Source organism: Gekko japonicus, unplaced genomic scaffold (assembly GCF_001447785.1).
Source record: "Gekko japonicus isolate JY-2015 unplaced genomic scaffold, Gekko_japonicus_V1.1 scaffold2852, whole genome shotgun sequence".
In the NCBI taxonomy this organism is placed as follows: Eukaryota; Metazoa; Chordata; class Lepidosauria; order Squamata; family Gekkonidae; genus Gekko; species Gekko japonicus.
In genome coordinates this window covers 103,495-117,405 of record NW_015165326.1, presented here as the reverse complement: position 1 = coordinate 117,405, position 13,911 = coordinate 103,495, and the positions used below count along the sequence as shown (strand labels likewise).

Genomic DNA, 13,911 nt, shown 5'->3' with positions numbered 1-13,911 from the left:
TCCCTAATGTCTAGGGGTTTTTTTTTAATGTGGAAAGGTTTTTGTTTTTTTTAAGAGGGAGATGTACACTCATGTGAGCCCTGACCGACACTCTGAATGGATATCACCCAGACTCAGGGTGAGTCTAGAGTTTATACTCCGGGGAAGGGTGAGGGTGGAGGCTGCAATGACTGACAGTGAATCAAACAAAGAAAATCCAGCCTTCTAAATGTTCATTTGAACAAATATGCTTTTGAACAAATAACCCAAGAAAAGAAATAATGGGTTGGATCCTTCTTACAAGGCTTCAGCACTTGGCCCTGACACTGGCCACACCTCTTCCCATTTCCTGAAGCTTAGCACACCACCAGAAAAGCTGTTCTTGAGCAGACTGCAGTTCAAGTGGAGAGTCCATCAGAACTCACAGATCCCTTCTCATGTTGGCAGAAGCAGCTTCCACTTCTGAAGGGTCCCTGTTGGACCCCAGCTAGCGCATTAGCAGTGGAATCCTCAGCAGAGTTATACCCCTTCTAAACTCATTATTTTCAATGGATTTGAAAGGGTGGAACTTTTTGAAATTAGAAATGCACTATAAAAGTATGTGGATAGTAGATATGTTTATTTATATGTTGCCTAACAATGTAAAGAGTACAATGAGTGTTCTGCCTATATCATAAGAAGAGCTGCTGGAAACTGAGAACACATAAAAGAATTGCTGCTCCTGCTTTGGAATCTTTGGATCAGAATGATTAAAATTACAATCTGATTAGAAAGAAGAAACCCTTGTTGTAAACAATGTTCCCTCTAAACTGTGGAGTCTTGTGAGCAAGAATTCTTCTTTGTGAGCTACTGACATTAAAGTTGCGAGCGAGTGATTTGGTTGCTGCATAAATTAGTCTGCTCTGGAGCCATCCTGCTTGAGCTAAGACAAAAATGTGTGATCCGGAGGTTAAAAACTGTGAGCTAGCTCACACTAACTCAGCTTAGAGGGAACACTGGTTGTAAAACACCTCCTGCACTGAGCAAATCTTTCCAACGGTTGAAATTTGGGCTGGAGAGAGAGAGTAGCATTGCTTCAGAGAGGTGAAATGGTTATTATAGAATTAGCATTGTTCATTATGTATAAACTCTTTTGGGGGAGAGGGGAGCTATATTCTCTGATCAAACAGATTTTGTCAATTTTGGGGAAGTTGTATGTCCATAGCTGCCTGGCCAGAGCCAGTAAATCAGTGTGTACATCACAGGCAATGGCGGCTCTGTTTTATCAGACATAGTGTCTGTCTCCAGCTAACACTGAGCTGCTTGAGAAAAACAAGTAGAACATGTGAGAAAGAAGTGGAAGTGAATTCTCGAATGTCCATAGCAAGCATGAAGATCTGAGAAGGAACTAGCCGATACTGTGATTGCTTCATGAATGCAAATCAGTGGTCATATAGTGTCCCTGTAGCTCACTGAGTTGTTCATACTAGTTTTAAAAGATTATCATATCATTAGCATGCCTTTATGCTATTGCTACAAGCATTACTAATATTAACCTCAGAGCAAGATGGGGTTCCCCCCTCCCCATGTCATCTTCTAAAGAGAGTTAAAACTGGGGTGTCCTACCATTCCAGTCCAGCTCTGTTGATCTCTTCCCACCAGCACTCTGTCTGCTCTCCGAGGTTCTGCGGGGTAGGCATGCAGGCATAGTTCCACCGTCGATCAGAGCCTTCTTTTTTGCTGAAGGTGCTCCTCACGGCCACGATCACTTCTCCAGGAGGACACTGGAAGTTGAAACCCTGCCGATACACATTGACCCATTCATCATCATCCCTGTATTCGTTGTGGGAGAAATAATATCCCTCGTAGTCCTCATACTGGCCCCAGGCCACTGTGAACAGTGGCAGGAACACACAGAGAAGCACAAGGTCCATGTTGCTTGTGTTTCTGGCTGTAAAACACCCCACTGGGTTGTTGTGCTGGCTTTTTTATATTGTCTCACATTTGGATTCCAGATGTGGAACATCCAGCTCCAAATGCTATGTGTCATTGTTTAGCAAAACATCTCTGTGCTAAAGAGCTGGCTGCAGACACATTCAATTAGTTTTTAAGGTGGAATTTTACACTCCTTCTTTATATCCAAGAACAGGGATTTCCTAGGACTGTAAAAAGTTGAAATCCCCAGTGCTCTTATAAAAGACGTGTCTCACAGATGTGTACACGGTAGCTAAGGCACAGAGTAGTGGGAGAACTTTTTATTTATTTGCAAAAAAATTTATTCTGCCTTTCTGTCCTTACAAGGGCCAACAAGGCAGCTACAAATTTAAAATATACATGATAACATTACATTTTAAAACCATTAAAAGCAACCCCCAAACACACATCATTAAAACAATTAAACAACAGAGTTAAAACACCTACAAAACATAAAAACAGCAATTGAAACATTGGTTAGGAAGGAGGGATCATTCAGGGAATGTGAAATGAAACAAAAATTCTTCACCTGCTGGCAGAAGATGGTAAAAGAAGGGGACAGATTAATCTCCTTGGGGAGAGAGTTCTAGAACTTTGGTGATGTGACAAAGAAGGCCCTGTTCCAGGTTGCCATGCTCCTGAAGCAGGACTTCCAAATATGACTAGTGGTCAGGCAAGTTCATAAAGGAGCAGCTTCTTTTCCATTTTAAAGCACTGCTGCTGCAGGAGATGGTTATTTTGGGAAAAAGTGAAATTCTAGGAATCATACTGGCATAACGTCTGGTTGCATGTACATTCCATTGTCCATTTGTAACAGAGAGAAAATTTATTTGGTAGTATAAAATATGCAAGCCCTGATCCAACTACGCCCATCTAACAACAGCCCTCTACTGCTATTCAGTTCTACTCTGTTCATGTTAACTAGTAGCCTGCCAGCTGGACATATCAGGAGTATTAGCATCCCTAATGATGCTATAATTTGTGCAGTTGACATCTTGTGTGAATTTTCCATGCAAGTACAGCTTTCATTCGTAGGGTTGCCAGGTCCCTCGTGGCAACCGGTGGGGGATGGGGGGGAATTTACTAGTTTGGTGTAGTGTTTAAGAGTGGCAGTCTCTAATCTGGAGAACTGGGTTTTATTCCACACTCCTCCACACGAAGCCAACTGAGTGACTTTGGGTCAGTCACAGCTTTCTCAGAGCTCTCTCAGCCCCACCAACCTCACAGGGTGTCTGTTGTAGAGAGAGGGAAAGAAGGTGATTGTAAGCAGCTCTGAGACTCCTTTGGGTAGTGAAGTGTGGGATATAAAAAACAACTCTTCTTCTTCTTACCAGAACAGAGAGGAAGGTCCAGACCACATCACTGGCATCGCACGGGATGTGACATCATCATGCCAGTGATGTCCAGGTGAGGCTGTGGTATTTGGACAAAAACGATCATAAAAATGGCTTCTACCATACAGTTTTTCCCCAAATACCAGAGCATTGCCCGAACATAACTGGCATGATGACTTCACTTCCTGTGTGACACCAGCGACATGGCTTGGGCCTTACTCTTTCTACTGGTAAGTCCCCCCGCCAGACAACTGATCAGTGGCTAAGGGGCAGGGCCTGGCCACAGGGAACCCTCACCTCTACCAGGGGGTCTGGCAACCCTATCAATTTGTGTGAACGAGAACACAAAAAACCCCTCAGATTTCTGGAATAGAAACCATACCCACATGTAAAATCCATGCATCATCCAATCACAGACAGTAACCATGGGTATTGTGGTCCTGATCCATGTGGCTGGCAGGTTCCCACTTTATGTGAATGGAATGGAATGTCTATGTCAGGGTTGGGCCCAACCCTGACAGTCTCTGCAAAAGGCCTTTGGCCTGCATGTTACCTTACTTGAGCAGTTGATCAGTTATTCAGCATGAATGGAGTGGGAGGAACTAACAGTGCAGTCCTAAGAAGAGTTATACCTTTCTAAGTCCATTGAACTTTCCATAATGAGTCAAATAGCACCCAAAAGACCATTTCAGGTCAGGAAAATGGTACAGGTAGGATTATAAAGCAGCTGCAACCCAAATTGGGCTCTATGTGCAAGAGCTGAGTAACTCACCTATGACTGTTATACAGGATGAAGAGTGAGTACCCCAGATGTGTATTCTGTAACAGCATGACAATTGGCTCCCAGTTCCCTTTCTGAAATGGCAAATTGGTATGATTGCCCAATTTTTTGATCACAGTCCCAGCAGCTGGATCAAGGGGAAGAGCATCCTCCCAGTATCATCTGCAGATGTAGTTCCTCAGCCAGCTATGGTTGAGAAGGCACTGTAGTATGGTGGTAAAATCAGCAGTTCCCAGACTTTTTGAAGTGGAAGTCACTTCTGAACTCACTGTACTCTTTGAGATCCAGTTGCAAACTAACTCCGTGCTACCTTGCCTCTCCGCAAAATATAGGAATGTCACATCAGTAATACTAACTGAGCCCATTTGCGGGGAGGGCGGGGTATAAATGCAATAAAATAAATAAATAAATAAAAATAACACATTTATATTTATATACCTTGGAGGGCATGTAGAGGAGCATCATGCAGAGGTCGCTCGTGAGTTTGAAAATATAGGAATGTCACATCAGTAATACTAAGACATTTATATTTATATACCTTGGAGGGCCTGTAGAGGAGCATCATGGAGAGGTCGCCTGTGAGTTTGAAGTCTCTAGTTTGCAGAGGGTCCATTCTATACACTCTTGGACCTGCACCCTGTCATTTCCCCAGAAAGCATTTTCCTAGGGACACCTTCTTAGGGGGAGGGGGCATAAATCCAATACTCACCAAATATTAAGAACAGGTAGAGGAGAATCAGTCAGAGATCTCCTGCGAGTCTGGTGTCTCTAGCATGCCGGGGGGGGGGATTCTACCACATCATGACCCAAACGAGCTCATCCTAAAAGTTTGTGACAGTTCATGGCTCATGAACTGGGCACACTGTGAACTGAAACAAACTGCATTTTCCAGGTTCATGCCCATCCCTAGTTCTGGCACTCAGATCCTGTTCCTTTCCCTGGCTGGTCTGAGCTCAGACTATTGCTTCCTCCTCAGACAAGGTGTGGGGCCTTCCCTTTTATGGGATTCCCTGGCTCCACCCCCACCTGACCTGTATCCAGTCCTCTTCCACCTGCCCTACCTGGAAGACTCTAAAAGGAAAGGGAAGCCCTTCCTGTCTCCCTGCCCTGCTCCTTTCCCTTGCTGTTTAGGTCTGCCTATTAGCCCCTCCCATCCTGGCTTTCTTCAACTCCTGGCTTGACCTTGCCTCTGACCCCATCCCCTCCTTGCTGCTGCCTGGCTCCCAGGCTTGTTCTTAGCTGTATCAGAGTGATATGCCTGGGTCCGGACCGCTGCGTTCTCCCAGCCTTCCTCACAGGGGTGAGTCATAGGGGTGAGATCCACACCAATGCAAGCTATCCTCAGCTCAGGTAGCCAAGGCAGGGTCAAGTCAGGACCAGGTGTCATATGATTATTCACTAGGGTTGCCAAAAACCCCAGTTTGCCAGGGGTCCCCCAAATGGCCGGTGGGGGAAGCCCCACTCCCAACACCCACAGCCACCCATCTCTCTCCCTTTAAGTGTGTGGAACCCGTCTTTCCTCCCAAGCGCAAGCTTGCAGGGAAATGCCAGCTTCGTGCTCTTAAAAGGGAAACGCAGCTGCTCTTAAAGGGGAAATGCCGGCTCCTGCATTTAAAAGGGAAACGCCGGCTCCTTTAAGTGCAGGGAATTGCCGTTTCTAGAGATCTGATGCACGGGGGGGGGGCGGACGTCCCCAGCGTGATGTCATCGCGTCAGGGATGCCCCGCCCCCTCCAGGAACGCCCCCAAAGACCCCCGCTGGGGGTGGAAGATGGACCTGGCAACCCTATTATTCACTTTATTTATAGTCTGGCTTTCTCGCAGAGATTCAAGGTGGACTACAGAATTTTAAAATACAATACGATCAGTATAAGACATCTAATCAGCAATGAAATAGGACTAGGTCACAACATTACAAAACAACAGTTTGGATCCCGCAGAGTGTCAATGGAAATGTAAACAGATTTAACGCAGCTCTGCTTATGCAAGATGCTCATGCAAGATATGCAAGAAAGATATCCGCTTAGCCTCAACCAGAGCCAGGGCCTTTTCGGCTCTGGTACCGGCCTGGTGGAACACTCTCCCAGGTGAGATCTGGGCCCTGCAGGACTTAATGGAGTTCCACAGGTCCTGCAAAATGGAGCTGTTCCGCCAGGCCAACGACTGAAGCTGTAGTAACCGTCAGGACTGGCCTCCCCTGTGCTCTCTCTTCCTTGCCTGTTTGTCCTGCTCCTCTGCATTATTTTAACATATATTGTTGCACATGATGCAAAACCCCTCTGGAGTTTTAATTAATCTGTTCTAATGTTTCAGCTGCCATCAGATATCGATATTAGACACTGTTTTTAATGTTAATTTATATTTATTGTTTTAAATGTTTTTATTGCTATTGCTGTTATCCACCCTGAACCTGCTTGCAGGGGAGGGCAGGCTATAAATCAAATAAATTGAATTTTGTGCAATACATAGTGCCTTTCCCCCTGCTTCATAGAGTGCCCCAAAATTGTTTGTACAATGACTTGCAGAAGCAGAAAAGCAGTTCAGGATATACTATGCTTAACACAGTGCACAGTTTGTTTGTTTTTCTCTGACTGGCTCAAGGACTCCAGCACATATGGAAATCTTCTATGAGATCCAAACCAATGCAAATAAAAAGCAGTATGACATACCATAACATACATAAGACAAAAGCTGGATTACAAAAATTAGAAAACAATGCAGTGAAAATATGATAATAAATATATTAAGCTGTAATCCTATAAATGAATAAACTAAATAATAAACAAATACAAAAAAACTACAATCCTGTCCCCATTATAAAAGTGCCCTCCTGAACAATTCCATTTTACTGCGACTCTGTTCCCTTTATAAAAATGACCTCCTTGAACAAGGCTATTTTGAGAACATTCTGTTTTAAGGCAACAATTTTGTTGTGAGGATAAAGTGATAGGAGGAAAACCCTGAGGCTGGGGTAAGAAATCTAATAAATTATATAAGGGAGAGAGAAATATTGCCAACTCTCAAGGAATAACCTGCATAGAATATTTGAGGGGGTGGGGTGGGGCTGGCCAAGGCTTTTTTCTGCCATTCAGAACTGCCACGTATTGAAATTTATCGCTCATTCCCAGTGATTTCTGAGACTGGAAACAGACAATAGTTTCCAAGGAAGTGGTCACTGTCAGCGATAGAAGCACAGATATCTTTTTTGCCCTACTAGTCAAATAACATTTGTGGTTTTCTGAAAGGATATAAAACCCTGCACACATATTTGCTAGAGATGAAAATGAGATGAGTGTACACATTATGATAAGCAAGAATTGCTCCTTCAAACCGTCATCAAACGTTTAACACAGTGATTATCTATATTCAGCCTAGAGGTCTGGGTTCTGAAATGTAATAATCTTAGGGGGGCAGGTTTCCTTTAAAATGTTCTTAAAGCTTAAATGGGAGAGAATATGACAAAAAGCTTAATGGGAGAGAATGTGACCAAAAGGTCTGGAAGGCGAACCAGCACTTGGGGTTGATGATAGTATAATTTTCTCATTTTGAAAGGTTCCTCTTTCTTTTCTGTATGATTCCACCTAAAAGTGCTGACCGAAGATGCAAAACTGTTAAATGATATGCATGTAAGAGATGGCTCAGCAAACAATTTCTTACAGAGAAATGGAACGACCTCTATATGTGATATAAATCTCTTGTCTGTGCAGAAAGTAATTCTTATCCTGTTCCCTTTCATCTTGTGGTAATCAGACTGTGGTTTCTGATGTTACAGACAGACAATAGTTGTGAGAGAGCCAAAGGCAGTGGCAACAAAGACCCTTTTTGCAGTATACATTTCTTTTGTCCCATTGTCACATCTGGTCAAATAGGTTTTGTAGGTTTTTGAAACCCTGCAAATCCTTGAACAGAGACAATAGTCAAGTGTGCATACCACAGACCTTTCCCACACCATATTCAGGTCTTTGGAATATATAATGTCTGCCATGTGGCTCAGTGGTAGCTTATGCACTTTGAATACAGAAAGTCATGCAAACAACCTCTATATGAGACCATGGATAGCCCCTGGCAGAAAGAATAGATTATCATTAGTAGATCAATAATTTAAGACAGCTTTGTGCATTCACAAATGTGATGTTACTTTATAAAAGGGCTAGTTTCACTCCCATTGTGACATAATGTCCACAATGCAGACCTAACTTCATGACTCAGATACATATTCCCCAATACTGATGAGTTATCTGTTAGACTCTAGAAAGAGAGGGGCTGCTAAATAGGAGAAAGAATGGGGAACCACAAGGAAAGGTAGGATAGAAATGTCTTAATAAATAAAAATACGAAAATAAAATAACAGGGGGGAAAGTCTAAAGTTCAAACCCCACATGATAATGGAGTTCTGTGCTTGCAACTGCAGATGTGTCATGGGGGGGTTCTGATCTAGATTAAGATAGTGGGATGGGGGGTGTTGACTCTGCCCCTGTGCTGTTTCTCAGAAATCCCTCCCCTAGACTACCTTAAGTCTTGGTAGGGAAAAAGAGGGCTTCCCATATTGTGGACGTTTTTTCCTCAGAATTATTATTTATTTATTTTTGATTTTTTTAATCTATTTTTTTGCCTTGACAGTCTAAGGGTCACAACATGGTAGCTGTGATCATGCAATCCTTTTTTTTCTGACAGCATGAATTCTCCAAACTGCCAACAGCAGCAATATGCTTACCTGGTTCTACTATGAACACATTCTGTTTCCCAGAGAGATCTTGTTTTCCAGAAAGTATCATGAAGATCCCCCTAGACTACCTTAAGTCTTGGTAGGGAAAAAGAGGGCTTCCCATATTGTGGAAGTTTTTTTCCTCAGAATTATTATTTATGTATTTATATTTATTTATTTTTGATTTTTTAAATCTATTTTTTGCCTTGACAGTCTAAGGGTCACATGGTAACTGTGATCATGCAATCCTTTTTTTCCCGACAGCATGAATTCTCCAAACTGCCAACAGCAGCAATATGCTTACCTGGTTCTACTATGAACACATTCTGTTTCCCAGAGAGATCTTGTTTTCCAGAAAGTATCATGAAGATCCATCTGGATTATTCACAACAAAGCAAAGAGCCAAACTATGGAGTGGAGAACTTCTCAGTTCTGATGTTAAAGCTGAAATCACATCCAAGAGGGTCACTATAGCAATGACTTTTCAGTGCCAAGCTATAAATGTTGCCATATCTCAGTATTTTGGTGTATTAAATTTGATCTAACTACATGTCATTGACCCAGTAATCCACAGAGGGAGATTTCCAGTGCTTCAAGATAATTTGCTTGGCAAACAAGGCTGCCCTTTGAATCTATGACACTGAATGTTTGGGAATTGCCCCCAGAGATGGTATATAGCCTAGGATTACACTATTGGCTGTCAATTTGGTAGATAATGTAAAATTGATCTGTGATATAATGTCTTACCCTAATTGTGCAATTTTGGGGCAGCCTTTATACTCTTATCTGCCTGTGTTTGTGTAGCTCTTACTCTTGTTGATGGGGATATGTTGGGGGAGAGGGTGGGGGGAAGGGTTTGAGTTTTAGGGCTCATGGACTTTGTTGATACATTTACTATCCTATGTGGAAAAACAATTTAAAAACTTAATGGGAAAAATTGTATCTAGCCATAAAAACTCTTGAAATTATACAAATTATCTCAGAAAGGTTAATTTTGTAAGAGTTCACATTTAAGGAAACAAATGTCCAAACAAAACAAAAATGCTCTGAAATTGCATGCGATTGCTGGGAACTGAGAGCTTTTTAATGCATTTTTTAAAAAACTATTCTTTTTGTATGTCTAACTAGAAAATACTGTGCTACAGCAAAACTTTAACTTTAGAAGCTAACCAGTAACAGAGAGACTTCAGGGAAATTCTCAGGTACTGCTGAAAGTGGAATTGACTATAAACTGTAAAGAAGAACTCACTAGCACTGTTATTAACCGTAGGCTACACACAACTATATTGACATTTATTATGGCTTGGATCCAGAGAACAGTGAGAACAGACCCATTTGGTGCACAGATTCCTGCCGTTTTCCTGCTGCACAACTTTCTGATTCCCTTTTGCAGCCTCCTGTGCCTCTGACCAAAGACACTCCTGAGGGCCAAAGGATACTTGCAAATGAGAGAGGATGTGACTTGTTGAGGAAGGGGCACAACTGCAGTAGGGAGGGAAATCAATAGAAATCATCCCTTTTAGTGAGCACAAGGGATTATGTAAATCAGAAAATTTAAATAAGATCAATAAGCAAGCTGTAGTTTGTGGAAGACATTGCTATCTCTGACCTGGATAGGCCAGGCTAGCCCAGTTTCATCAGATCTTGGAAGCTAAGCAGAGTTGGCCCTGGTTAGTACTTGGATGGGAGACCACTAAGGAAGGTCTGGGTCTCTATAGAGAAGCAGGCAATGGCAAACCACCTCTGAGTGCCTCTAGCCTCGAAAACCCTATGACGACTTGATGGTGCACCAAAAGAAAATTGTTACCGTTTTCTGTTGTGGATTGTCACAAATATGTCTCTGATGCTGGTTCCTGAGCTTATCCTGGAAGAAACCCATTCTGAGATAAATTACACTACCAAACAGAGTAAAAGAGAGGGAACATTGTTAAAAATATCTGACTGTAAATTTGAATTAAAGAAAGAGATGCTGAAAAGAGGCAAGTTCATTGGCCAGGTATCAATAGAGGTAAATGTAGAAACTGCTGCATGACAGAGTTTATGGAGTGAGAGTAACCGGGACTATATTCCTTTACGAATACCAGAACCAAAGCATTTCATTGCAAAAGAAATAATGCGTCAGCTAAACATTTCAGGTGGGAAAAGCAGTGGCTGTTACTAGAGAAATATAGCCTTTTTCATTTATTTTAGTTTTTGTTGTCATTGTGAGCCTTTTTATTGTCCTAAAAATGAATAAATATTGGTTTGGTCCAGTCTCTGAGTGAAGACTGGATAGGGTTGCCAACTCCCACTCCAGAAATACCTGGAGATTTGGGAGCAGTGCCCGGGGGGGGCAGAGTTTGGAAAGGGAAGAAACCTCAGCATGGGATAAGGCCACAGAGTCCACCCTCCTAAGCATCCATTTCCTCTGAGGGAACTGATCTCTTCTGGAGAGCAGTTGTAATCCCAGGAGAATTCCAGCTCTCACCTGGAGGCTGGAAACCCCAAGACTAGAGTATTGTGTCTACCCCTAAAAAGGGCCTATGCACAGTCAAAAAAAGACAAAAAGTGCCAGAAATATAAAGCCCCAATAAATCTTGCCTTTAAAATTATGGACATTTCACTTGTTAACAATATTTCCTGAATTCAAACAAAATCTTTCGGATAACAGTATTTAAGAGTGTAATTTTGATCTAATTACTCAATAACTCTCTATAGGTCTAAAACAGAGTTCAGAGTTTGATTGAGCATCAGAACTAATGTGTCAGCAGCTGTAAGTCTAAAGCTAGTTATTGGAATTGGAATGAACTCTGAATCCCTTCCTTCCTTCCTTTTCTTCCTTTGAAAAGTAGTGTTGAAAGGCCTCATTCCCCATGTTGTATCATTACACAAAGCAAGTATAGAGTGGGCTTATTTGATCTGTCAGTATCTGTTTTATGTCCTTGCATATGTAATCCTTTGCTGAATTTGGAATTTGTTTACATTCCTCCTTAATTTGCTGAATACTCTAGAGGCCCTATGGAAGAAGAAGAGGAGGAGGAGGAGATTGGATTTATACCCCACCCTTCACTACCTGAAGGAGTCTCAGAGCAGTTTACAATCCCTTTCCCTTCCCACAACAGACACCCTGTGAGGTAGGTGGGGCTGAGAGAACTCTCTTGAGAACTGCCCTTGAGAGAACAGCTCTAGAAGAACTTATGACTGATCCAAGGTCACACCAGCAGATGTGTGTGAAGGAGCAGAGAATCAAACCCGGTTCTCCCAGATTAGAGTCCACACTCTTAACCACTACACCAAACTGGCTCTTAATGACCCTTAATGGTGGTGAAAGGGGCCATGGAATTGTGGCAGACATATGGTGGTGGTTTGCCATTGTCTGCCTCTGTGTAGGAACCCTGGACTTCCTTGATGGTCTCCCATCCAAGTACTAACTAGCACTGACCCCACTTAGGCTCTGAGATCTGACAAGATCAAGCTAGCCTGAGCCATCCAGGTCAGGGCAATGAAACTTTATATTATTCATAAATTGTATATGGTGTATGGTGTGCTTCATATTACCGTAATCCTTATAGGTGGCATTATCACTCCTGTATTGCCAGTGGGAAACTGAGGCTGGTGAAATGGCTTGCCTAAAATTACCTAAACAAGTTTATAGCACAAAGCAAAAGGAGAGGGGTCTCCAAAATACCCACCACCACAACAATACAACATTATAGGGTCAACCAGGGCTCTTTTTGTAGAAAAAGCCCAGCAGGAACTCATTAGCATAATAGGCCACACCCAACAGCAGGAACTCATTAGCATATTGGGCCACACCCCTGACAGCACAGCTCATTAGCACATTAGGCCACACCCCCATGTTACCAGAAGTGTGGTTACCCAGCCACACCCACCTTTTGCTTGTTATTCTGTTTACCTTGTTTGTTGTCAAAACCCAGGGCTTTTTTGTAGCAGGAACTCCTTTGCATATTAGGCCACACACCTCTAATGTAGCCAATCCTAATAAGTTTCTGCTGTTGGGTGTGGTCTATTATGCTAATGAGTTCCTGCTGGGCGTGGCCAACTTGGGAGCCAGCCGGAACTCCGTTCCTCTGCGTTCCTGCCCAAAAATAGCCCTGGGGTCAACATAAATCCAAAAATCATTGGATCTGATGTTTGGTATTGCTTATTTGCTTTCTGTTTCAATTAACTTTGTTGTCTGCTGGGTTATTTTTATAGTATGTTTTGTGTTTGTGTATTTGTTGGATGTACTAAATACAAATTGTCAAATAAAATTTTCAGTCCCCACCCCCCAAATGCAATTTATGGCAACTAAAACACATATGATGATGTGTACAAATATCACATAAAGTGAGTCATAAACATGGCAAGTAAAACTACTATATGCACCCAAGGAACAAAGAACATGCATTACCATAAGACAGCTGCTGCAGCATATGATAAGAACCCAGATATTATCTCATCTGGAGAGACATGAGACTGAAACCTGAGACTTCCCAATTTGTAGCTCCTGGTTTTGAACATACAGAGCCATCCTAAACAGATTTGCGCAGCAACCCATTGCCCAGTTACTTCAGTGGATTTAGAAGGGTGGAACTCTGCTAGGGATGGCACTTTAGCCTCATTGCTACATTAGCACTAGGGGTTAGTTGTCTTTTAGTTTTCTTTTAAATGCAACAGTATTTATTATGCAGTACTTCTGAGTGTTCAAAGTGCTTCATATACTTTGGCATGGTGAACCCTAAAGTGGCACCTGCTGATGTTTTTTCGTGGTACATCCTTGCTGAGTTGAAGACTCATGAAACATAATTTTATAAACCCGTTCTTAATTCTCTCTTTCCTAAATGAAAAAGCCCAAACTAGGCTTTCTTACTAGGAAGGTTTCTCCAACCCAGAAACCTTTACAGCAGCCCTGTGATATGGGCTCCTTGATGTATCTAAACAGACAACATGGCCCCATCAGAGGATACATAAAATCAAATCATGGATTGGGGCCATGTGCAAAATAGGGATATTTTCCAGCAAACTTGAGGGACCCCTCAGGTTTGCAGAAAAATTTGCTATGAGATGAGAAGAAAAGAAGAGCCAGCTGAGCCTGTGCCCAGAGACAGCTAAGGTGGTGGCTCACGCAGTGTTGCCTCTCCGGTCAAGCTGGGCAGGGGGAGAAAAAGCAGGCATGGG

At 42.5% G+C, this 13,911-nt stretch overlaps 1 protein-coding gene across 1 annotated transcript in view; it reads right to left on the bottom strand.

The window, feature by feature from the left end:
- Nucleotides 1-1,968, bottom strand: part of DPT (dermatopontin) — a 20,598-nt gene extending 18,630 nt beyond the window's left edge. Inside the window, exon 1 of the mRNA XM_015410533.1 lies at nt 1,585-1,968. Coding sequence (XP_015266019.1) covers nt 1,585-1,892 — 308 coding nt within the window. The 5' untranslated portion in view covers nt 1,893-1,968. The remainder of the gene's footprint in view (nt 1-1,584) is intronic.
- Nucleotides 1,969-13,911: the final 11,943 nt, after the last annotated feature.